Source organism: Phalacrocorax carbo, chromosome 22 (assembly GCF_963921805.1).
Source record: "Phalacrocorax carbo chromosome 22, bPhaCar2.1, whole genome shotgun sequence".
In the NCBI taxonomy this organism is placed as follows: domain Eukaryota; kingdom Metazoa; phylum Chordata; class Aves; order Suliformes; family Phalacrocoracidae; genus Phalacrocorax; species Phalacrocorax carbo.
This window is the reverse complement of record NC_087534.1, coordinates 2,398,403-2,423,474: the sequence shown is the minus strand read 5'-3', so window position 1 is coordinate 2,423,474 and position 25,072 is coordinate 2,398,403. Positions and strand designations below refer to the sequence as shown.

The window sequence follows — 25,072 nt, the reverse complement described above, 5'->3', positions numbered from 1 at the left end:
CCAGTGCTGAACTATAAATTCTCCTTTTAGTGCTTGGAATGTTTCTGAAGAAAAAAAGCACCCTGGCTGCTGCGCCCCTCCCCCCCTCCGAGATGCCAAATCTCATTTAAAGAATACAAAAATATGTCATACTTGGGTTTTCTTATTTAGGTGCAGATCTACTGCGGTTGCTGCTCATCTAACAGCGCCCTGTGATGGATTTTATATCACTCATCTGTCCGGATGAGGACGGGAGGAATTTGTACAATCTCGGCATCTTCCTAGGAGATAAAACCAAGCGTGTTTATCCCAAGGCCCCAGCGTGGCTCAAGGAGACGCAGCATAATCCACCGCAACTCAAGGCCCAGGAACCACTTCTGACTTTGCTACCAGCTGTCTGCATCCCCTCGGCAAGACCCTCACGCTCCGTGCTTTCCCAGCCTCCCAAGTAACACTAGTAACTCTTCTAAGGGCCTTTAACTGCCCCCCAACTCCAAAGCATGGCTTTGAAGGCTCTTTACAGCCAATTTTTCCATACCAACCTCTTCCAAGGTTTTCAAATCCCCTGGCGAGGAGCACCTGAAAGCCCAGGTGCAACCCCCCGGGCAGCTACAGAACTCCAGGAAGCTATCGAGCATGTTAAAACCGTGCTCAGTTTTCCTAGTCTGGCCAGGTCGAGTTACAAACGAGACACTCGATGTCCAGGGAAGCTGAATCCCACAGCCCCCACCACCTCCAAAAGAGTCAGAAGGCTTGGCTGAGCTCCGGATCTCACGGTGGACCAGCGCTACCGCGTTTCACGCACCTTTGAGAGCCGAGGTCACCTCGCCGCCCTGCAAGGGAACGCGCAAAGATGAGAAAAGCTGATTTGCGGCCGCCGTCCCGCGGCTGCTGTGTGATCTCCATCTCTGCTGTTACAGCCCCAGCAGACTGAGGATTACTTCCAGTCTCAGAAAGCCCTTTTATTTCAGTATTATTATTTCATTGCTGTCACCCCGCTAGAAAAGCCGATTGTTTCCAACCTTTAGGAGACAAGCCAAAGAGGGCGGCTGAGCAGCTTTCTGTAGGCGGTCCAGCTGTGATAACGCAACGAGGAAGGCTGAGCTCAGACTCTGCAATTTCACCCTCCGGTGGGATCGTCTTGTTGGAAGCACCACGTTTGGGCAGAACCGCCTCACTTGGGAAAGGACGCGGCCGCGGGCAGAGCCTGCGCCTGGCTGCTAAAGCTGGCGAGGGGTGGGAGAAGCGTCCCGGGAGCCGTTCCCAGCAGAGAGGCCAGCGCTTCACCCGCAGCACCCATCGGCTTGGCGGGAACGGAGCCACACCGAGCCCGAAGCCGGCGCTTGTGCCGGCGGCGCCGACCGATCCCAAGGCGAAGCCACCCAGGGCTGAGGGCGGTTCAGTCCCGGAGGTGGAAAAACTCGCGTTTCAACTGGGAAGCTCGATGTGCTGGGCTCAACGCTCGGCAGCGGGTCAAGCATCAAACCCCGTCACCGTTTCTCTCCACGTGATAATTTATGATCCTGGTCTTGACATGCATTTTCAAGAACAGCCCTTTGAGTTCGGAAGAAAACAGACACGAACGCACTTTGACTATTAGGAAGAACAAAGATGGATTTACGGAATATTTTCCAAACATGGTGCATCAGGGATGTTTGCGGTGGGGGTAGGTTTGCAGTGACCCAGTAAGGGCACGGACACAGCACTCAGTGAACGTGCTCCGGCCACAGCAAAGCACGTGTTCGTTAACACAGAGCCGGTAACGAAATCTAGCAGCCATCCAGGCCCGACCATGACTTAAATATATTTGTCATCTCCTTTCAATAATGAAAGAATTAAAGGAAATTGCAACCTGCTGCTGGGTATTCTCTTGAAAGGGAGAAAAATCAGCTGTAAATTATTCCTTGTGAATTATCCCGTAGCTCCACTAGTTTTTGTCAGGCAAAAGCAACTCTCCCGCAGGGGCTGCGGCTGCCCGGGGACGGCAGGGCTGAAAGAGGCTCCGCAGACAGGTTCAGCTGCATCTGCTCAGGGAGAAGCATCAGCAGAGGAGCCACTGGGAAGGCCAGCTTTGACACCGGTTCCAGCGAAGTCCCTGCACAGTTGTGCAGGCGCTTCGATGGAGCTGTGGAACCCATCGCTCCTTGAGCCGGGCTCGGCTGCACGCGTGGTCGGAGCCCGACTGCCAGCAGCGCTGTCTCCTGCACCCTCCGGCAAGACCTGACCGCAGGAACCAACCCTGCCCCACCTGCACCTTTCATCCAGCTTCTCAAGGTTTAAATTTCTCCTTTGTGGGAGATAAAGAGCACGAGCAAGCCAGGAGAGCGCGATGTACAAAGTGGGATCCTTATAATGGAATTTAAAAATTGATGAGGAAAACTGGAACAATCTAAAGTTAATGTTACCCAAGTAATTAGGCAACATCAGGGCTGCAGTTTAGCTCACATCTAAGTGGTTAGTAGACAGACACGACCCACAAAACCTTTTTCATCGCTCCATGTCTTATCTGGGCTGATCAAGCCCAGCGCTGGAGAGATGTACAGGCAAGGGCAAGGGATAGATTTCAGGTCCAGGGTCCAATCGAAATCCCATTAAAATCAATCAAAAGCTTTCCCTAGACTTTAAATTGTGCTGGGGACTCCCTCAGCAGTGGGAATGAATTTATCTCAGACCACTGCGGGAGTAAAACTGCCCTGCAGGGGCAGCGAAGGGTGGATGGGGGCGGCTGCTGCTCAGCCACGGGCACAGCGATGCTCACGGGCTGCTCGCTGCCGGCTCACGCTGGCGTTGGCAGTTCCCACCGCAGCGCCCACCTTTTGGATCCCTGAACTGCCCAGCTCATTAACGTAAGCTCAGGGGTTTCCCTTTCCCTCTCAAGCGGAGGGACACAAAGTATTTTCCCCTCTGTCCAAGAAGCTGCAGGTCTCCCTGGATAAGCTGTCTTGGGGTAAATTCATCAAGAGCTTTAGCACCCAATTGTTTGACCCCAAACCTACGTGTGCTGTGAAACCACACGTTAATGGAGATGGGACGCACTGGTCTCGATCGTGATAGTCTGGTCTTGTGGATGGTGACAAGTATGGAAGCAAAAGTGAGGAAAAACCACATGGAGCAAGAGGCAGAGCCGCTGCCTCGGTCAGCGAGAGCCGCTGCTCCAGCCGCCCCTGCCCAGGACGGCCACGGTCCCACCGAAATACCCATTTCCCACCAGCCTCAGCCCCGACACCTGGCACACGGAGCCCATCCCCAGCCCTCCCCTGAGCCCCCGGCGCCTGCTCCTCACTGCTGGCTGATTCGCCTCTGCAGTTAATTATTCCAGCATTTCATTACTCACTTCACTTGGTATCTTCCTTTCGATGCAGTTCCAGGTGCTCTGTCGAGTGCTGTGGAGTGAAATCAGCGCAGCCGTGGCACGGCCGTAATTTGCTCAGACAGCGGCGTCGGCGCGGGGCGAGGGGGAAGAGCCTGCCCTGGTACTCACGCGGCGGGGATGCTGCTGGGGATGCAGGCACGCAACGGCACACCTGGGGACCCCCCAGAGCCAGCGGCACCTATCGGCGCTATAAATAAACACCACCACAACCTCCTTGTGCGGAGCAAGGCCGGAGGCAGAACCAGACAGGGGCAGGGTGGCTGCTTTATCTGACTGAAACTATCAGCATAATATTTTCGTTCTTCAGGCTAAGTTCTGCCAAAAAGCAGAAAGGCAGAAAGCAAAGGCAGCCGGGGCCGTGGGAGGATTGTATGTATGGGACACCCCAAAGGGTTAATCACTAGTTTACAAAACGGTGATATAAATTGCTGTTAATTAGCTCTGTAAATGCTTATTGTGCTGGCTAAATTGGTACCTGCTGGAAGGGGTTAGATGTGCCCCTGTGGTTTAAATGTTATTTATTTCTCAGGGGGCTGTCTGCAGAGAGTTTGGGAGCCCTAAGAGATGGGGGGGCTTTGCAGCCCTCTCCCGCTGGGACGTTTCCTTTGCAACGCACCTTCATTTTCTGTCGTTTCCTTCGTGACTGGCTGATTTGGGACGGGCGGCTGGAGAGGGCCACGGGGTCACGTGTGACACGGCTGGGCATCAAGGCAGTGACCAGGCACCTGCCGCGCATTCACGCCACGCCTCGTGCTGCGGGGCCCAGGCTGAGCAGCCCCACGGTCCTTGTTTGCGCGCCGAGGCCGCCAGCAAGAACCCGGGAGGACACTAAACCCCTTCAGACTCCAGCGCCAAACCCCAGCGGCAAGACAATGCTTGGAAACTGAAGAATTACCACCTCTTAACAGCAGCACTAAACGCCCAAAAGCCACGAGCTGAGCCTGCAGCCAGGGCCAGACAGCCTGTCCCTGAAGGACCCGAACAAGGAGGGGACCCTCATGAACTAGAAGCACAAAGGACCAACAGTAACCTACTAGCAAAGCCCCGTGGAGCTCCCAGAGGTTGTGACCATCCTTCCCTCCATCAGCGCCCTCTCAAATCCCACAGGAACACTACCGCTGCCCCAAAATTCAGAACAAAACGTGTCTCGGGCTCATCGTGCCGTGAATTGGTCGCGCCAAACTCCAGCACAGACGGGCACGTGCAGAGTCTGCTGAAACCTGCCCAGAAACCCCAGCTCCCTCCTACCGCCTTCCCTGCTGACCTTATTTCAAGCAAACCAGCTGAGGCCAGACAACAAGGGAATGAAACCAAAAAGATAAAGTGTCTGTGATCTGAAAGAGACAAATAAAAGGCAACGTGAAAGCCACAGAGAGGGAGCATCAAACTCACACCAGTGAAGCCAGCACGGGCAGAGCAGAAGCAGCAGGACATCAAAGACCATGTAACGCCCTTTTTTTTTTTTAAAAACAGATTTTGCCAATCGGTGCGGAGATGCAAGCTAATTGCAGTCAGTCATCGGCGGGGGGGAGAGAGGAGCTGTTCAGCAGAGAAAGCAACCTCTTTAAAGCAAATTGGGGCATCCTGGAGCAGAAACACCGGGGCGCAGGGCTTGGAGGGAGCGTGAGAAGGTGGGGGTGGGAGCGCGGGGGCTCTGCAGACCCCATTATCCCACCTCCCACCGCACAGAGCTCCGCTCGCAGCCTTGCTCCCTGCCGGGCATGGCTCTTCTGCCTCCCTTGACAGAGCTGACTAGGCCTGATAAACCTGCTGGAAAAGCAAAATAATCAATTCTGCATACAGAGAGGAATTAGCTCAGCGCTCGGGAGGGGGCAGTGACAAATAATTATTTCCTGGACCACATCGACTCGGGCTTGAGCGAGGCGGCTGCTGCTGGCCCTGCCCCAGCAGCGGGGGAGGAACCACCGCCCGCACGGAGAAGTGGGAACGTCCCGCGTGGGAACGGCAACAACTCAACCAGCAGCTTTTTGACGCGGTCCCGAGGACTAACGGACGGCACCTTTCTGGCAGGGGCACGGAGCTCTTCCAGGCTGATTGCCACAGCAATTAAAGGACTAATTTGTTGTCTGGCTATGCCTTTCTCTAGGGCTTGAAGGGATTAAAGTTTTTCCCTGTTGCAGATGTCTCATTTTACAGCCTTGGCTTTTAAGCTCCAAAACATCTCATTTGGAGTCCCAGCCGTAGGAGGGGAGAAGGCACCGGAGGGGATGGGGGGCCTGGGATTGTCCCCCCATGGTGTCACTCCAGGCAGCACCGTTCCCACCTTCCTGACCTTGGGCGTGGAGGGAGCACCGGGCCCCCGAGAGCTCCCACGACCCTACCCGCTGTGCCTGTTTCGGGTGTTCAGCCCGAAGTTGAGCATCGGGGGACGCCCACGGGATGCTTTAGGCTCCCTTCTGACTATCACCAGAAGCCGCCGCTTCCTATCCGGGCTGCAGCAAGGCGAGGTCTACCCTGCCCGGTGGAAAAAGGTGTTAGACTTGAGCCAACGTTGCAGTAGGAGAACCAGCGGCGCGGGAACCCCTACGATAAAGCTTAATCCAGGTCAGAGCAAAACCATGTTGACAAACTCCACCGAGGAAACCAGAACGGAAAACATGCCTATTTATCCCTGAAAAATTCAGCAATCTCAGATACTCTCAGAAAGCACGACGGGAGACACGTAACGACGTATTCAACGCCCCTTTCCAGCTAGAAAATTCTCTGCCAAATTAATTTCCAGCTTAAAAAGCAGTGCGAATTCAGCCCCAGAGCTGGATGAAGAGAGACATTACCGGCAGCTGGCCTCGCTTGGGGCAGATGTGTTCTTTTTTAAGTAGCGATGTTGAGAAATAAATCACAGTTTCAAGGGTTTTGTTCGGTTCTTTGAGGATCTTGTTTAAGTACCTGTTTTCAAAGGGGCTCTGCTGATGGGCCATAACAGAGGATCCGCGAGCTCCCTGGCAGCCCGAGCGTGGATTCCTTGCTGGAGGGGTGGGACCACAGCTGGAATACCATCACGTCCCATTAGCAAGCGAGGGGAGAGCACCAAGAGGGGCGGCAGACAGACGCCAGCCGGGTTTAGCTCCCTGCGGACGAGCCCGCTGCCGGCCGCCCCCGGGTCCGGGCTGTCCTGGGGCGGGAGGGAAACGCCTGGCGACGGGGGAAGGGGTTCGGGCTTGCCTGAGTCCTCCTCCATTTACTGCTGCCGTGCCCTCGTGGGAGCCGGGACGTGCTTCCGAGCAGCCGGGGCACGGGGCCGAGCTCCGGGCTCCGGAGCCTCCACCCCGGGGGCGCAGGCTCGTCCTCGCGCGCGCAGGCCGGCATCCGGAGGGTCCTAGAAGAGACCTTCGGCAGCTCATGAAAAAGGCACCAGAAGAATGTAAGAAAAGCAATGCAAAAATTTATATTTTATTTTAATTCAAAAATTTAAAATAGCTTTCAAATTCAGTAAAGTATGCCTGGACACAATGAAAAGCCTCATATACAGAGACGGATAAATTAAATTGTATATACTGCAGACAAGCCAAGTGTAGGTATAGATTACATATTTACACTTTTATGTAAACCATATTTATACATTTTATTACATTTACAAAAAAAAGCTGATCTTCCACTACCGTTTACTACAATAATGAAAAAACATTTACATTGTGTTTTTAACTGTACAAACTTTTAATTCATAAAAATATATCTCTGTACAAAAGAGGGATTTTTTCTTTTTTCTTTTTTTTCCCTTTTTTTCCTTTTTTTTTAATTTTTTTTTTTTTTAAAGGTAATGCAAGTCCTCTGGGCACAAGAATGGAGAATGTCATGTATCGGATCCCAGCCAGCTTGCAAAAAAATGGGACAACACCCCTTCCACTTCCTTTGCTGCTTGGGCAACAGCAGAAAATGGTACTTAATGGGCTGAAAGCAGCAAGTCTCGTTTCAGTAGAGCCTCCCTTCTCCCTGCCTCGGTGTTATAACACCCCGGGTTCATTTCACACACCTTGACACAAGCTTCTCCTGGCTATGCCACTGACTGCGCAGGATTCAGAAAGGTCTGAAGAGCAGGCGTGGGCTCTGCTGTCGCTGCGCCTCTCCGGCCCTGCCCTCCGCTCGGCGCGTGCCGGGGCTCGGCGCCCTTCGAGCCGCGGGAGGCTTTTCTCGAGCCCAGTGACAGGAGGCCGGAGAGACTCAAGCTGTGCTGCTGTGGGATACTGCGCGGTGTTCGAGGCTTGGGTACCGGCAGAGGAGCCGCGATACCGCAGCCGCCGGCGCCGGAGCGCCAGGGACCGCCGAACGGGGCTGCCTTTGGGATGCGGTAGGCGAGGGAGCCTGGTCCCTTGGCTGTGTTACGGGGGCTGGCCAAAGGCCAGGAGAATGGGCTGTGGCTTTGGCCACGGGCACGAATCTCAGAATAATTTCGGTTGGAAGGAACCCTTGGGATTAAATATGGGCCAGGAGAGCGGACCCGAAGGTAGGAACCGGCTGTCTACATGCAGAGGCAAGCAAAGGAACCGGGGGAACACCTTGGTCTCGTTACACCAGCGCGCAAGGGAGGCAGCTCCCCGCCTTCACCGCAGCCCCTCGGCTGATGAACTGGAGGGACACACGCCTTGGCCCCAGACCCAAGTGCCACCGCAGCCCGGTCGGGGTCCCCTCTTCTCACTTGCCCTTCAGCTCGCCCTGGGGTCCGCGTCCCACAGGCTGGAGGGGCTCAGAGCGGGGCAGGCACCGCTGCCAGCCCGGCCTGGCCACCCCAGGGAATTTAGTCCCACAACCAGCTCCGCCTGCCCGTGTATTTGCCGTGAGCGCGGCTCGCTGCAGGGCAGGCTCTCCCGCGGTCCGGCACCGGCCCTGAGCTACCCGTGCGCCCACCGCCACGCGGGCAGCACCTCGCTGACTTGTGTCGCGTTGGATCAGGGCTCTGGCTCACGCACGCGCCTGCACCCTCCTCTCAGGAATAAATCAGAGTACCTTTGCACGCCTTGGGGAGCAGAGATGGCATTTTTTGGCAGGCTGGCTGTTCAGCAATTAGGCTGTAGAATGCTGCTTACTCTAAGAGCGCTGAATAAGAGACAGAAGTAAAAAAAAAAATAATTTTTTATATATACACACACGCGCGCGCACACGGACTAAAAGAATAAACAAAACAGAAAAAAACCTACTCTGTGGTTTTCATTAGACAAAACCTCAGCTGACATTAGGTAGGGAAAAGCCAGCGTTTAAATGCAAGCCTGGATGTGAACACCACCCCGTCTGTTTTAATTCTGTTTTCCCTTCAAGTCTTCTGTAAGAAGAAGCTGCTTCACTGACACACACTGCTCCGCATCGGCTGTGTTTCACTTGACTTACAGTTGGTAAAATGGCACTGTTGCGCTCCTTGGCTCCAGCCTGGCCTAAGAAATGGTGACTCAAACCAAACAGACTAAAACCCCGAACCAACAAGAGCAGCTCTCCTCTTTATTAGAGGAGGACAGTGTCATCACAAAAGCATCATTCTCTTATAAGGGAGGAAAAATGTCAAGCCGCCTTATCTGCTCTCATGAAAGCCAGGGCAACCTTTCCGCCCCTGGGAAATAAAAGGAACAGCTTTGGATAGAAATTAAAACTCTTATTGCATTGCCATTTGGAGGATCAATATGGAAAGGGCAAAGGCTTGTGAATGCTACTGGGGGGGAAGTCAGTATTTAAGAGTTCTTTTTAAAGAGGTTTTTGTCCCTTCGTGTCTGTCGGCAATTTCCTGATTGGGGTGTTTGGACACAGCTAAAACTGGCAGCTGCTGGGAGAGGGTCAGAGATGGGGGGACGTTTCCTTACCAGCCCTGAGAGCTGCCTGAAAGGGACACACAGGGCAGAAACAACCCAGCAGGAATGCCCAAAGGAAAATTAAATATGGGGAAGAGGAGAAAAGCTGGCAAAGTTTTGCTTTTCTCATCAAAAAGGTCCCATTTGAAAACTCTTCCTCCACAAAAGCCCCGGGTTAAAAAAAAACAACAACCAAGAAATAACCCACAAACCAAATAAAGACAAAGCAAGTACTCATCCTGTCCCATACTGGTATTCTCCATTAACCTCAGTCAGCACCTCTGCAGTGCAACCCGCTTTTGCCTCTTTGTTGTCCAAGCTCTTCCCAAAAGTGGGGGGCAGCTGGTGGGACCCCCCCATACCCCACTGCTCCCTCCAGGAGCATGTAACCAAGCGCAGGTGGTAACAGCCTTCCCATCACCTCGCCTCCCAGGTCCTCCGCTTCCCCGGGTCTCGACGCCGGGCTGAGACCCGCCGGCAGGGCGGGGGAGAGGAGCTGTGCCGGAGCAGACCTTTGGTTGGCTTCATCATCCGCGGCAGGATGGCGGGGGCGGGTGAGGGCGACAGAGGACAACCCAGCAGTCTCTCGGGAGTTAACGCAAAGTCCAACGAGGTGTAGCAGCTTCTCCACAGCCTCAGCAAGGTTGGGAGGAGGGAGATGGGGAAGGAATGGATGAAGACTAGTGAGGTGAAACACAATCATCCACTAGACACCGCCCCGGAGGAATCTGGGACAACGGGAAAGGAAGGGTGAGAGAAGGAAACAGTTTGTTACTACCCACAGAAATGCTGGGAAAGCCTGCAATGGCTTCATTATCTCAAACTAAGAACGTGCTAGCCTAGAAGCGTTCTTCAAGTCCACAGGGTACTTTTGTTTATGACTTTAAGTTATTTCTCTGTGCCTGTGCAGTAAAACTTGTAAACCCCTTGCTTTACCCTCCTCTGATCACCGTGCAAAACGCCCCGTCTGGAGTCACACAGTGAAGGATCTCTCTTAGAAACTCATTTCTTCCTTCACCTGGGGACTCTCCTCACCACAGGGCTATTTGGATTTGCTTTGCCACTGGTCCCCAGGAGGTCCTGCCCCAACTGGCAGTGAGCACCTGGCACCCGGAGATGGGGATGCTGGCTTGGGTCTTGCCCTGGGCAGAGACGATCTCCTGGGCAATCTGAACCACTGCAGGGTCTCCTCTGAGCCACCGCTTCCCCCCAACATTTTACGAGTGACGAGCAGGAGAGCGGCGGCCCCGTTCTCACTCACCGCAGAGGGGACGGGTGCTATACCGCTGTGCACACAGTGCTGACTGTGAACTCCGTCTCGTTGGCCATGATGTCCGTGGGCTGCAAGTTTCGGTCATACATAGGATTTTCAAACGTTGCTCGGACGTTGGTGTTTTCATGGCCTGCGTAGCCATTGAATGGGACTTTTGGTCTTCTCCTGCAGGACGTCAGAGAGAAAATCCAGAGAGGTCACGGCTACTCCTGCTGAAGCCAGCTGAACAGCCCTGACAAGAAGCCAGTGGAAAGGGAGAAGCTGCTTTTGTAGAGGGTAAACACCTGGGGATGAGGCAGAAGGGATCTATAGGAAAATCCTACCATAGATTTGTAGCAGAGGCAGCTCCCTGGGCTTTGCTGTAGCCCTAAGCGTGCTCCCTCTGCAGAGCGGCCAGCCGGCGCGGCGCTTTGCAGTGCAGCAGCATTTCCACAGCAGTGCATTGACCAGGAGAAATAACTAATTTACAACGTACGCAAAGCCAGCTTGAACGCCGAAGTATGAAATTTACTTTGCCTTATCCTAGTTAATGTTGCCACAAATCTTATTAACGGTCGTAAAAGCCTTCAGCACTCTCTTCTGCTAACACCCTTGCCCCTCCACGCGTGCTTGCTCCATTATTTTTTCACCTTCTGAATTAAATGAGAAACCAGGTCTAGGTCTAGGGGGAGTGCTTTTAAGGCAAGCTCACAAGTATTTCTGTCAGACCCCTGATTTTGTTTCACCTACTGGCATCATTCCTGAAACCTACCTGTGTTTGTAGAGATAAAGCACAAACCCTGCAATAATCAGGGCTATAAAAGGCACAAGAATGGCAGCTGCCACCGAACTGCTGTTTGATGCAAAATGGTGTCCTATTGATTCCGGATCATTTTCCATCATGCTGATGTCTGAAACACAGCAGAAGTAAACACATTTCAAAACACCGCTGTGGGAAATAGGGTTTGCTTGAGTTACAGGTTACATCATCAACAGAACAAGATGGTTACAAGTGTTGCTGTAAAAGGTAATCAAAAGCTGCTGAGCTGCATGAAGAATGGTTTGGAGATCTAGCCTAGCTTAGACATCATCATTTATTTAGAACTGCAATTAAAGAGAGATGTAAATAGATTTATCTTACCAAAATGCTCAAACTTGGATGCTTAAAAGTTAAGGCTCTAAGGGAGACTTTCAAAGGCTGCAAAAATTAGCATCTAATTCTCCATAAAGGTGATGAGAATTCAGGGTCAGATTCCAAAACCCCTGAGAGACTGAAGAGCTCAGGCCACATTTTAAGAGATGATTAGGAGCTTAGACCTTGGGTCATCTAAGCTCTCAAGGGCCTCTGTGATCTCTGCAAGTGAGAGGGAGGCACTTTTTGTGGTAGCAACAGGACTTGGGCTTTTAGGTCAGACATCTGGCAACAGGGAGAAAAAAAGTGTCCGGGTGCTATTTGTGGCTCCAAACTCTTTCTGTCTTTGAACAGAAACCTGTTTATGTAAATGCTTCGCTTTGTTCCCAAATTAAAAATTTTGTTGTTGTGTTGTTTGTCTCCCCCAAATCTTGTGTTGTCCAAGCTGAGGATTGGCTCGCCCCCCCCCCCCGACACAATATCCAGTGTTCAGTGTATTCAGTGTTTAAACACAAGCCGGGGCAGAGCTGCTGCACCCATCGTACGGGGAGGAAAGGAGCCAAGCGCAGGGTGGAAGTGCTGCCCGGCACCGGGGACCTGCCCTCCCCACGCAGCGCGGCACGCTCTGCCTCAAATGCGGAGAAACAGAGGCTGGTTCGGATGTGACCTTCTCCCGCCCCCCTGAAGGACAGAGATTTCGGGGCACCCGACTGCTCTACTCCACTGGCTGGCTTGGGTTTTGCCAAACGATGTGCGGAGGGGAGCTGGAAAGGGTTAGGTTAAACCTGATGGTTCAAAACCAGGTATAAAGATCTGGCCCAGCAGGGTTGAAAATTAAAGCCAGGGACAGCAGAAATGTTTCCTGTTTGAAAATCTCCACCACCACCAAAATCTAGCTTTCAGCAGTCGAGGGAAAAAGCAGTAATCAGAGGAAGTTTACCAAGTCTCTGAAGGCCAAACTGCCCGAAGCCTTTGCCACGCACAAAGCCCTGGTACACAAACGTGCCACTTGACGACTCTGATGAGACCTGCCATGACAGAAGAGCGGCGATCAACAGATTCGTTCAACACTTCCCTGGGATTTCAGCACCCATCTTGTCACAGCCTCTTTCAAGTTCCTGCATAGCATTAATTTGATTCAATTCTCCAGAAAACCGTGGCGTTTTTTAAGAACTGCCCAACAACTTGTTAAGACTCTCACATCTCAAGGAAAGGGGAAAAAAAAAATTCTTGTTTGCAGAAAACAGCAGAACGCATTGGTGATTCAACGGGGATAGCGAAGGCTCTGGGCTACAACTGGCCACGGGTCAATCAGATGCATGTTTCTTCTAAGCTCCAGTGGATCTCTTAAGGGCATGGGAAGTTACCAGACACAGAAACTGGGGTGAGAAGTTGACTCCATAAGGGATGATTAGCTCTTCTAGCTTGATGTTTAACAGATAAAAAAATGTTAAAATGGAATTAATCGTGTTGGTTTGCCCTTTAGTGTTATCTAGAAGACTTAGAGTTTCAAAACCACCGGGCAATAAAAAAATAAACCCATAGAGCTACAAGGGAGCGGGAAAGAGCCGACTGCCAAGTAATGTTATCTCACATGCTGGAAGAATGCCCCACGGCCCCTCCAAGCAAGCAGGTGGCTGGAGAGTAGCAGCCTCATCCTGCCACCAGCGAAGGGAGTCACTCCCTCAGCTTCAGTGAGAAAAAAGCTGGGCTTTGGTTAGCAGCGGAAGGGGTTGTACGGGTGGCCTTGGTGTATGAGGTGCCCGTTCACTTACATGTCCATCTAGAGCCCATTTCTCGCTTTTGAACTTGTTGACAAAGATCTCCACTGGCCCCGTTATCTGGTAAACCTGGAGAAGCAGGTGCACATCTTCTTTCTTGTAAATGCCTGAAAAAATAAGTGACTTTTCATCACTAGATCATGATGACACTCTGAGTTTGTGGAGTAATTGACTTTTCACCTGAGAGTAGAGAAGTGACCTCATCACCTTAGAGCGGACAACTCCTCCTACCAACCCTACCAGTGGGACGCACTGGGAAACACACCACAAACACACAATCCCACATCCACCCCCCAGGATAATAAAGACATTTTGCACACGGGAGGAGACTCAACTGTTATTGTTTAGGTTATATAGCTGCATCGGTAACGACCTGGTGCTCCATGGAAGGCAGGGACAAGGAGCACTCATGGCTTTTAAACTTGTCTTGGACTACAAGTCCACCACTCCAGCACACAGGGAATGGGTGGTGGCCTCGGTTCAGCTGCCTTTCAGGTAGAGTCAAAGCAAACTCAGGTACATGATTTTGTCTTCGTCCAGTCAGGGATTGGAGACTTCAAACCTGGGCGGTTCTGCAAAGCTCTATCAGGACATCAGTACCACTGATACACATTAACCTCGTGATATTCAACAAGAGCCAGTGCAAGGCCCTGCCCCTGGGGAGGAACAACCCCCCACACCAGCACAGGCTGGGGGGGGACCTGCTGGAGAGCGGCTCTGCTGGGAAGGCCCTGGGGGTGCTGGGGGGCAGCGAGGTGACCCTGAGCCAGCGCCGGGCCCTTGGGGCCAAGGGGGCCAGCGGTGTCCTGGGGTGCATGGAAAGGCGTGTGGGCAGCAGGGCGAGGGAGGTTCTCCTCCCCCTCTGCTCTGCCCCAGTGAGGCCACATCTGGGGGGCTGCGGCCAGTTCTGGGCCCCCCAGTTCAAGGACAGGGAACTGCTGGAGAGAGTCCAGCGGAGAGCTACGAAGGTGGTCAGGGGCTGGAGCATCTCCCTTGTGAGGAAAGGCAGAGAGACCTGGGCTTGTTCAGCCTGGAGAAGAGAAGGCTGAGGGGGGATCTCATCAATACCTATAAATATCTGAAGGGCGGGTGTCAGGAGGATGGGGCCGGGCTCTTTTCAGCGGTGCCCAAGGACAGGCCAAGGGGCCACAGGCACAAGCTGGAACACGGGAGGCTCCCCCTGAACATGAGGACAAACCCCTTCCCTGTGCGGGTGCCAGAGCAGGGGCACAGGCTGCCCAGAGAGGCTGTGGGGTCCCTTCCCTGGAGACATTCACCCCCCACCTGGACGCGGCCCTGTGCCCCTGCTCTGGGGGTGCCTGCTCACGCAGGGGTGGGACGGGGTGAGCTCCCTTCCAGCCCCCACCGGTCTGGGAATCTGCGATACAGCAGAGCAGGCTGCCCCTCGCTCTGTGAGACCACTAATGACACGTGTAAATCCCTACCAATGGCCATGTCAGCTTCCTTACCGGACACCTGGAGCTCCACGCCACTGTGGTCTATCAGAGTGGCATTGACTTTACCAGTGGCAGGGTCGAAGCTAGTGACTGACAGCATCGCAGGCTGCTTTTTCCCCATGTATTCGTAGGAGCCTTTCCATAGGGAATTCCTTGCAAACACATCAGCAGGCACTAGAAACCACAGTAATTGGGGATGCAGAAAAACAAGACCATTACCATTTATTTCCATTTTTCAGAAATCAAAATAGAGCAAATTTCTTTCTTTCTTTGAATTCACAAATACGTATTTAAATATCTCAAATCCCACCCACTCTCTGTGTTATCATCACTGAGTATAAAGCCAAAGAGAGGAGAACAAACAAGCTGATGACTTTAATTTTGGTGTTTTGACAAAAAATGCCTCCCAAGTTTTAAAAACAAACCAACCCCCAAAATAATTTCTGAGGAAAAGCTAACAAAACCCATATTTTTTTTTTTAAAAGAAGGTCTAATGTAAGACATCCTGTAGGGCTCCAGGCTCCGGAGTGCCCTGGGGAGAGCAGCGCATGTTGGTGCCCAACTCCCTTAAGGCTCCTGTCCGTTCTCCAGCGGAGCACGAACAGGATGGGGCACGCGGGCTGCTGTCACCAGCCCAGCAGTTTCAAAACCTGGAAGGAACAGCCGGGTTTCTGGCTGCCCTGGGGAAGGGACAGGAGGGGACGGACCTGGTAAGGGCCAGGTCTAGCACTAACGTGTTCCGCGGAAGAGCGAGCCCCGCTACGGTACCTGACACCTTGGCGAGCGGTGGGTCCCGCACGGTGCCAACCGGCCTCCCGCTGGGGCGGACGTCAGCTGAAAGAGAGGGGCAAACCACCGCCGGTGAACACGGCGGCCTCCGGCGCTGCTGGGACGCTTCTGCTGGGCTGGTGCTGACAGAGGACAGCCTTCAGCTGGCGCTGCTCACACACGTAACCTGGCTGCACGTCCTTGTGTACAAGGGCTTTGGTTGGGTTCCTGCCCAGCCCACGGAACAGCACAAAGCTGTCATTTACTGTCCCACCTCCCCTGCTCCAAACCAAAGTGCCCCGAGAGCGCTACCATGCTGTGCGAGAGCCATGCAGCCCTACCTCAAGAATAAACCACTACGTTTTCCCGATCTAAGACTTTGAGGTAGGTAGAAGGGGCGTGAGGTCAAGAACAATCTTTGCCTTGTGCAGGTGCTTCTCGATCCAGGCAGAAAATCCCCCAGCTGCCCCTTCCCCGGGAGGGAGCTGCACAGGACCCTGTGAGAGCTGTGATCTCTACGGCCAGCTCAGCCACGCGAACACGCTCGTGCAGGTCTAAGAGAACAGTTGTTTTCTCTTGGGCTGCAACGCTCCCCTCTCACAGGTGTGGGCAAACCAGGGTCACGCTGCTCAGAGCTTTTACCGAGGCAAATAGGTGGTTTTCCTGTCCAGCTGCCATCTGCTTTGCAGGTTCGATGCTCAGACCCTCCGGTGAGATAGTACCCGCTCTGACAGGAGTAGATCAAGGTGTAGCCCAGAGATGGCAAATCCAGAGCACCGACGTTGGCGTGGGAGGGCGTCTCTGGCTGCTTACAGTGGTGAGCTGCAAAGCACAAGGAGAACGGAGATGAGAGCCACCACCCAGTCGTACACAGAAAGGCACAAGAGTGACACCATGACGTCAGCAAGGACAGAAATCTCTTAGAAGAGTTTTTTTTTCCAGCAAAAACCTTTCTCTGCTCACTGAGGGAGACGATGCCACGCCTGGATTTTTCCCAGCAAGATGAATTAACGAGGCTGCTTCCCGTGCTTTGCTGGCTAGATTGCTCTGACTAAAGCTCTCAGGGGATCCTTCACTCGTTTCCAGCTTCCATGAACTGAAAATCAGGCTCTGCCACACCCCTCCTTTTAAGGGAAAAAAGCCAAACCCCAATGACGCTGAAGACACCTTCCTCCTTCCTTTGAACTCTTACCCCACAGCTGTGTCCCAGGTACACCTGCAGACTGAAAACTGCCTTTCCAAGACATCAAGACATGGTAAGTAAAGCCAATGATTCCAGTGAGTGCATTACACATCTGGTTTTGAATACTCTCTCTTCACAGGACCGCTGTCCTACTAGTAATTTGCACCCACCTGTCCATAAAACCACACAGCAAGTCCCCAGAAGTGTGCAGGAGTCATAAATTCCTATAATTGCTCAATAACTTTCAGGATTTGGCCACAGAAATCAAAGCCGAGCATGTCCAGCTCCCTGCCACCAGGGCGAGCGTGTGCCCGCGCTGCTCTATCAGCTCCTGTTGTAAATGTGTCATGGCTTTCCTTGAGAAGTTACGACACCAAATGAATAAATCACAGAGCCGGGAAGCTCCCTTTCACCCACACTGTAAATTTGCCCTTTCTGTAGCTCTCAAACTGCTCATGAATGAAAGCAAATCCTCGGCAGCCTTCGCGAGGTATTATCTTCATCCTTGTTTTACAGAAGATGAAATACAAAACCCAGAAAGCTGAAAGACTAACCCGAACACGCATGGTCTGGGAGCCCCGGCTGCGAGCCCGCGGCCCAGCTCGGAGGCGGCAGTTCAGCGCTCATTAGCAGTAACTGCATCCAACTCTGCGCTGCGGATGGGGAAGGCTTTACACAAAACCTAAGGGCAACAACTCAGTAGTCCTTGCTGGCACGGGTGGGCCAACACCATCTTCTGTTTCAACGCACCTAGCGCCAGGAGCAAAACCCCACGCAGAGCCACAGCTGCTGCTCCATCCCTGCGAGTCGCCCAATTCAGCAGAGAGAAGCCTGTGAAGCCGGGGAGGTGCTGCCACCACCCAGGCGAGCAGCGGGGAAGGGCGGCTCCTTCCAGAGCAAGCGGGGCTACCTGCAAGAGTTCTGAAAGGCAGGTGCCCCGGTCGGGCTGCTCGCAGAACGGGCGCCTACAGGGCTTGCTAGCGGAAAAATCTCTCACCAGTTAACTGCCTCACAAGGGAGAGAAAAAAGCTTTTTAATACTTATGATACAGAGGCCACGATAGATATTACCACTTAAATACATTAAATTAAACTCCTTCTGGTGCAGCAGGGAAAAGATGATGGACAGCTTAAAAGAAAGAGCAACACGTTATTAAAGATGAGGAGAAGCACTGCTCTGCCAGAGAGCCCTTCTGGCTAAATGTTAACCTTGGTCCCTGGAGTGCGAGCTCACATCTCAGCCATCGAACACGGTTTCAGAAGCACACAACAAAGCCTCATCTGAAACTATGTCTCTGAGGATGGGACAAGTAAAAAAAATCTCATTGGAAATCAGAAGTGGCTGCTGGTATAGTCGTATCGGGACAGAAGGGGTTGCGTCATCTCCCTTCCCTTCAATAATACGTTTTCTCAGAGCTTCCCCCCAAATTACCAGCTCCTCAGAGCCAGCAGTTTGCACGGTGAAGTACAGCATCAGAACAAGGCAACAGCACGGTTAAAGGCACGGTTTTCCTTTGACAAAACCTCTCCCCAGACTTACGGACGCAGTCCGGCTGCACGCCGCTCCACGTCAGGTTGGGGAGGCAGGTCCTGGTGGTGGAGCCCTGCAGCAGGTAGCCCTTCTGGCACTTGAAAAAGATGATGCTTCCCACCTGTTGCAATAGGAGATAAACCATTGGACTTTCCAGTGCAGCGTGATTCGCCCTTGCTAAGAACACAAAAGTCCTCCTACAATTGCCCATTTCTGAATGCTGGAGAAGGCAGCCACCTGCCCGCTGCCCCCGCCGCCCTGCCAGAGTCTGTGTCGAGAAAGCTCGCAGAGCCCCTGGCAAGCTGCGCCTTTCGCTCTGCAGGGAGTAGCTTCTTTTAGTGATAGGGGCGAGGCTGCTTTGTCTTTTAAATATACCCAAAGCCAGCATCAAACATAGGTGCTATCAGAATGGGCTGAAATTTTTGCCAAAAGGGATATTCGACAAAACAAGTACCAACAACCATCCCGTAGCTATGTTATAAGGGCTGATTTGGATTGCGAATAGCAAAAACGATCACAAAAACTGAAAACTGACTTTTCCACATTTTTGAGGTATGCTCACTTTTTGCAGGCTATCCACTTTTCTGCATTTGGTTTCAAGGAAATTATTAGTATTTCAACCAAACCATCACCGTACACCAGAGCTCACTCCCTGCTTCAGACAGGTCGGCACCGTGATGCTGTTCAGCTCCAAGCCCTGTTAATGCAACTGCATTTGCTTTAAAACCAGAATATACTGGAATACAATTGCCAAGCAGGGCTTTCAGCACCTTTCCCATCCTCCCTAGGAAGGCTGTGCCACGCGGGCCACCTCCTCGTTGACCCTGCAACTGGGTTTTATCGCACCGTCGCTCCCGGCCTCAGCGGTCCCCTGGGTACCGCGGCCAAAGGCACCGTTCCCCTGCAACGCCCCCCGCTCCAGCCAGCGCCTCACCCCCTGCGTGAGCGCCCGAGGCGGCTCCACCTTGGGGGGCAGCTCTCAGGCTGGCAACTCTTACAAAAGTCAGACTTCTGGTGTCTCAGTATTAATTAAAACCAAGAATTAATTCCTTAAAACCCAGGATTAAGATAACTAATTAGCAGCAAAACCGAAAGCTCCACTCTGGCAGGAACCACCGCATGGAATGAACTATCCCGGCCCCGCGCCCGGCTCCGTCACAGCAGGGAACGGGCACCCGCAGGGACGGCAGCGCAGGCTGGAGACGGAGCGCCCCGGGGAATCGCTTTGGTTTCTTCTCGCCTTTCCACTGATTTCATACCGTACAGGAACTGAGATTAAGAAAACCACCTACAGAATATGGTCTGAAAATGATGGAAATTATGTCTCCAATGCGAATGCTAATTACACTAATAACTGTTAATTAGCACTGTAATTAATATCATAAATAACCATTGCTAGTTAATCCCGTACAAATGCACCCCGAGGTCTAATGGAGCACGCCGGGATGTCCTGTGCACGGGAAGACACACTAATCCGTGTAAGGACTCAGCCACGGACTAACTACAGCAAGCATCGGGGCGCAGGCGAGGGGACCCCACTGCCGTGACAGTACCTGGTAGCCCTGGGAGTTATTCTGCATCCCAAAGAGAGGCACGCCGGGGTCCGCGCATGTCGTGAGGCTGGGGTCTGAAAAGAAAAGAACAGAGGCAGTGTTTAAAAGGAGCGGCTGCGAAAGCCACGTTAGAGCTCTGCCTCCCCCTGCTCCATGCAGAAAGACCATGGTGCACCTCCGCAACAAGACAGAAATATGTTGCTACAGAAGGAACACATAGCAACAAGGAAAAATACATGGATCTTTTTGCTTCTTAAATCCCTGACTGCTGCAACGCAAAGTAACCAGAGGCACTCTATCACCCAGGAGAAAAAATAGGAACATAAATCTTGTGTCAGGGACAACTCTCTTCCTTTCTCCTGTTCTACACACGAGGAGCGAAGCACGCGGCTCACCAGCGCTGTGCCCTCCGCTTCCCCCCGCCACCCCTGCACCGAGGGCTGCGGTCACCCCCTCCGCTCCCGTGCCCGGGCTCCGCGCCTTCGTCCTGCTGGGCTCAGCTCGGCCGTCGCTCGCACCTCGCCATTTCGTAGTGACGGATGGGGGCTGGAGATTTTAATGCATCTCAGATACATAATCCCTCTTTACACCTTGTTTGGTCTCAATCTATCAGAAGATGAATACACACAATCCAGCAGGAATACCTGCTGCTACTCTTCTAGCATCTATCACTTCCTTTTTTTCCCCCAGCAGTAGCAGGGCATCAATGGAATTAAGGCAGAGATGCATCACTTAATATCAGCATCCCAAACTGAGCAAAGGGAACTAAAGCTTGCGTCTCAAAGGCAGTTCGGCAGCAGCAGGTTCCCTGCTCCTTGGGATCAAAGGATCGAGCTAAGGGGCAACGCTGGCCGCAGGGATGCTCTGGTACCGGCCAGGGGTAGCGATGTTAGCAGGGAGCTGAAGCACCGCAGGATCTCAGAGCAATGAGAGGAGTCTGCTCTGGATCCCCAGCCTTCTTTCTCCAGCATGCTCAGCATTGCCACGAGGAGGACCACGAGCCCGACAGCAAACCCCTCTCTACACTTACTGAAAAGACTCCAAATAACAGGATTGTGCAAGACGAAAAATAAACTAAGAGAAGTCTTCACGATCCAGCACGGTGGGACAGAGGCGGCCCGTCACTGCGGCCAGAGGAGAACGGAGCACAGCTTCTGCACCTAACGGCACGGTTGTTGATTTTTCTGCCTTTATTCCTTACGATCTGACTAATCGGCCTCTTCACCCTGAAACATTGCGCGCTTGTTGGTGTCGTCCCCAGGTCCTCGGCGCTGCGGTGAGTAACCAAAGGGATGCAAAATGTGGCCAATTTGGGGCTGCGGCACACAAGCTAATGCATCTTCCGTCATTCGGCTCTGCTGAGCTTTTGTCATTTATCACGGACGCCGTTCCCGTGGAAGCCCCCAGATAAATCACAGTGTCTAAAATAAATAACTAACGAGCCCCGCTGCTGGATGAGGTAGCAGGTGATGGATGGCAGATGGTGGAGGGCAGAGCCTCCGTCTCCTGGCTGCATCTGGGGGGTCTGTGGTGCTGGCAACCTAACATGTCTCAAAAATGGGTGAGATCTGAATAAACCCAACACCTTGGGTTCAGCTGCCTGTGTCAGAAACAGACATTTTGAGTCAGGGTTTTGTAGGCACAAACGTCTTCTCCCTTCCCATATTTTGTTTTGGGGAAGCAAGTTCTAAGTACGTCTCACCCCTGGCATGAAGAGCTGTATTTGCTGGGTTCAACCACAGATGGCTCTGGCGCACTGGGTGCCGTGGACGTGCAATAGGATCCCGGACAAGGATTTGTAAGAAAATGATGAAGCATTTAAGTCATTATTTACAATACGAGGCAGGTGTTCCCAACTCTTTCTACGTAAGAAAGCTCCTGGTGAAGTCAACAGGAAACTTGGAGGTTCAGGCCATGAGTGTTTTTACATTTCTGTAATTGGAGACGCGTTTAAGATGTAGCTAGAATGACTGAAAACTGTGGAGAACAGCCTGAGATCTGTTTCTGCCCTAGATGCCCACATAAGGTGATGATGGTGGTGTTCAGGCACACAGTTACAGTAACAGCACGTAGCCCGTGCAGCTTATCACCACAGGAGCCTTAGAGTTCAGGAATGTAGCCAGAGTTTTAAATAGGCAAAGAATGCTTTCACTAATTATGATTATAAACCTCCCAGAGGTTTCAAAGGGTTTTGGAAGCCCCAGAAAATGGCACCTGAAGAACATGTGGAAATTTCAGCTTGAATCCCAACCCTGCAGCTAGGCAAAACAATTTGTAGGATTTTCATCTCCGTATAGAGCACTTTCATACTTCTAGGAGTTGCTATTCTGCTATTCTGGATATAATTCGAAGGCAGCAGAGAAGATAAGAGCTCTCACATGCACCCTTTGGGCAGAACTTGATTTTTCTCAGTTTCTGTGAGAATAAGAGCTCCCCTCCACAGCAAGGCACGGCTCCTCTCTGCGGTCAGGTTGCATCTTCAGTCCATCGCTGATAATGCCGCCGTGCATCTCCGCAGAGCAGAGTGCTGGGCTGGAGGTCCCTGAGGAAGCCTGGCAGCAGCCCGGAGCCCAGCGCTGCACAAAGACAACATTCCTGGTGCTGTCCGGGCTGCAGCAGCGCTAGCGCGGCCCAGGGCACCGGGCAGGTGCAGCGTTGCGCCGGGGCATTGCCAGTCCCCAGCCCCAGCGGTAACTCGGGCAGCACCAGCCCCTGGGACCATTGTGTGGTGCCACCCTCCGCAGGCTCTCGCACAGCCCTCAAACCTTATGGCCCAGCTTCCAAACGTTAACCTGGAAGTTCTGCAGAGGAACTTCTCCCTCCTGCCCACCGGCGGCCCAAGCCCAGTGCTGAGGAGCAGTAACAGGGAGGAGGTCGTCTCCCTCAGACGCGCTCCGTGTTGACCGCCATCAGGGGCAGGAATGATGGGGACAGGAGCTGGATCTACGCAGCAAGCCCCACGAGAAGGGGGCGGGCTGGTTACCACCAGCCAGTACGCAGGAACCAAAAGCGTTATCACTGAACATTCCAATTTTCAGGGAAACAAAGTGCTAATTACTGCAAACCCAGTAAAGAAAACCGACTTTGCTGCTAACGGAAGAGCAAGGCGACAACTTGGAGCTCTTCGCTTGTGGATGCAAGACAGAGCAGACTCCCCTTACCTATGCAGCTGGGCTGGGTCCCGCTCCACGTCCCGTCGGACTGGCAGAACCTCCGGGCTGACCCCACCAGCACGAGCGGGGCTAAGCAGGAGAAGGAGACGGAAGAGCGGTACGTGAAGCCTCTGTCCTCCCTCCTGCCTTGAGCGGGTATCCCCGGATCACCGCAGAACACAGCTGCAACGGGCAAAGAGACAAGTGGATTGCAAGGAACCTCCTCAAGAGCAAGCAATGTTAATAAGCTAAAGATGGGTCTATTAACGGCCCAAACCTCACCACTCCCTGCCATCAAACTCCATGATTGACTAGGGAATTAGTGGTGGCAGAAGGCGTTGCTGGCTACTTTCCTTGTAATTCTCTCTTTTTGTCAATTGCTGTTAATTAACTTCCACCTTCTCTCCCATCTTTTCTTTTTTTTCCCCTTTTTTTTTGTCCTAACAGCATGCTTAGCTTTAAAATGTATCTCTAATTGCACGATGTCAAACTGCTATATGGTTCCATGTCACGCAGAAAGCCCACTAATTATACAAGATCCAGGGAAAGGGGCAAGGAACACAGTGAGGGTTTTGTATCATTTAATATGAAAATGGCTATTGTACAGCTGCCAGCCATTCAGCCAGGAAAAAACTCAAATCTGCCTTTATCATTATGAGACATTTAACTAACTTTTTTGCATTAGCTATTGTATCGAGCACACAGGTTTCCACCCAGCCAAAGCTCTGCCTTCACAAAACAGCCCTAACTTCTGCTGCAACAACACAGCGCCTTTTGCCAAAAGGTTTTTTTCCTACGGCCTTTGGCAGTTTCCAAAGCCCTGACTGCAGAAGGCCCGGTCTCTGGGGAGACACACGGCCAAACGGGCAGTTTTAAAGGTGCCCGGTGGGCAGGAACACGCAAGGTCTTCAGAGTTGTTGCACACGTGACCTCACACCTCCGTTAGAAGAGGCGGGGTGGCTGACCGCGTCCCCACGGCCACCGCTGCCCCCTCGCTACAGGGACAGCGAACCAAGGCTCCCAGCAATTTGGCTGCTGTCGGAGGTAGGGACAACATTCAGACTTTTGGCTACAGGCACTCCGAGCACCGTCGTGCTTTTCTCCTGCCACGCAGCACTCCCACTGACTTCAGTTAATGCAAGACATCCCTTGGGCTTAGGGGTAGGAGGCACAGCGACCAGATATGTAACTCCCCACAGAGAGAGAATGGTCAATCCGTAGCCTCTACAAGGCAGAGCTGACACGAAAATCAGCTACACGGAGACCAGAGATGTTGGCGAGGGAGCTTCAAACACTGGGTTCTAGCCGCAGTCCTCCACCCGAGCCACGCGTGAAGACGCAGAAGGCTGCCTACTCACGGAAGCACTGGGGCATCTCCCCGCTCCACGTCCCGTTCCCCTCGCAGGTCAGCACAGCGGGCAGGGAGAGCTGATACCCCTCCAGGCAGGCATAGCTCACGCTGGAGCCCCAGCTGAAATCCGAGCCCACGACTTTCCCGTTGGGGATGGCTTGTGGGGATTTGCAGACGATAGCTGAATGAAAAACAAAAGCGCGCTCAGTTCTCTTGACTTCTCAGCACAGTTATTTCCATTAACAAGCAAATTCCTGTAGGATCAAAGTTATATTCTGCTCCCACAGAGCACCTCCTGGGACCGGCCTGGCAGGGGGCCGCACCAACTTTTCCAGCTGCGCGCGCAGTTGCAAACCCCAGGATTTTACTTTGAAGTTTGGCGTTAACCAAATCCCAAGTCTCAAAGTCAGGTCTGAGTCGGTGTTCGCTTCCAACCGAAGGTAAGAATGCAGCCTGACTTATTGTGAAAACTCATCTAAGATTCCCTGAAAGATTCATACATTATGGACAACCTGGCTGAGTTTCAGATTAGCAGGTGAATCAACAACCAGTCTGTATTTCATCTGCTTGAAGGTGTTTTAATATGACATTTTTGCAGTGCTTTGCTTTTCAGCTCAGGGGAGCGCTGGGAAAGATGCTAAGCTCATGCAAATCAGCCTGGCCTCCAAACAAGACTCTGGCCACATTCTGTATTATTCCTGCAACATTAGCTCAGTGGAGAGAATGAAAAAGGAGGGTAAGAATTGCTCTTTACAGCCTCTGAAGGAAC

General features: G+C 52.6%; 1 protein-coding gene across 1 annotated transcript in view; it reads right to left on the bottom strand.

Annotated features, from left to right (window-relative positions):
• Positions 1–6,735: 6,735 nt before the first annotated feature.
• CSMD2 (CUB and Sushi multiple domains 2) overlaps positions 6,736–25,072 on the bottom strand; it is a 358,465-nt gene continuing 340,128 nt past the window's right edge. The window contains exons 61-72 of the mRNA XM_064471428.1: positions 24,311–24,484; positions 22,962–23,135; positions 19,801–19,874; positions 18,257–18,368; positions 16,177–16,356; positions 15,535–15,600; positions 14,779–14,940; positions 13,304–13,416; positions 12,469–12,556; positions 11,169–11,307; positions 10,406–10,582; positions 6,736–9,872 (exon numbers count right to left, since the gene is read on the bottom strand). Coding sequence (XP_064327498.1) covers positions 10,423–10,582; positions 11,169–11,307; positions 12,469–12,556; positions 13,304–13,416; positions 14,779–14,940; positions 15,535–15,600; positions 16,177–16,356; positions 18,257–18,368; positions 19,801–19,874; positions 22,962–23,135; positions 24,311–24,484 — 1,442 coding nt within the window. The 3' untranslated portion in view covers positions 6,736–9,872; positions 10,406–10,422. The remainder of the gene's footprint in view (positions 9,873–10,405; positions 10,583–11,168; positions 11,308–12,468; positions 12,557–13,303; positions 13,417–14,778; positions 14,941–15,534; positions 15,601–16,176; positions 16,357–18,256; positions 18,369–19,800; positions 19,875–22,961; positions 23,136–24,310; positions 24,485–25,072) is intronic.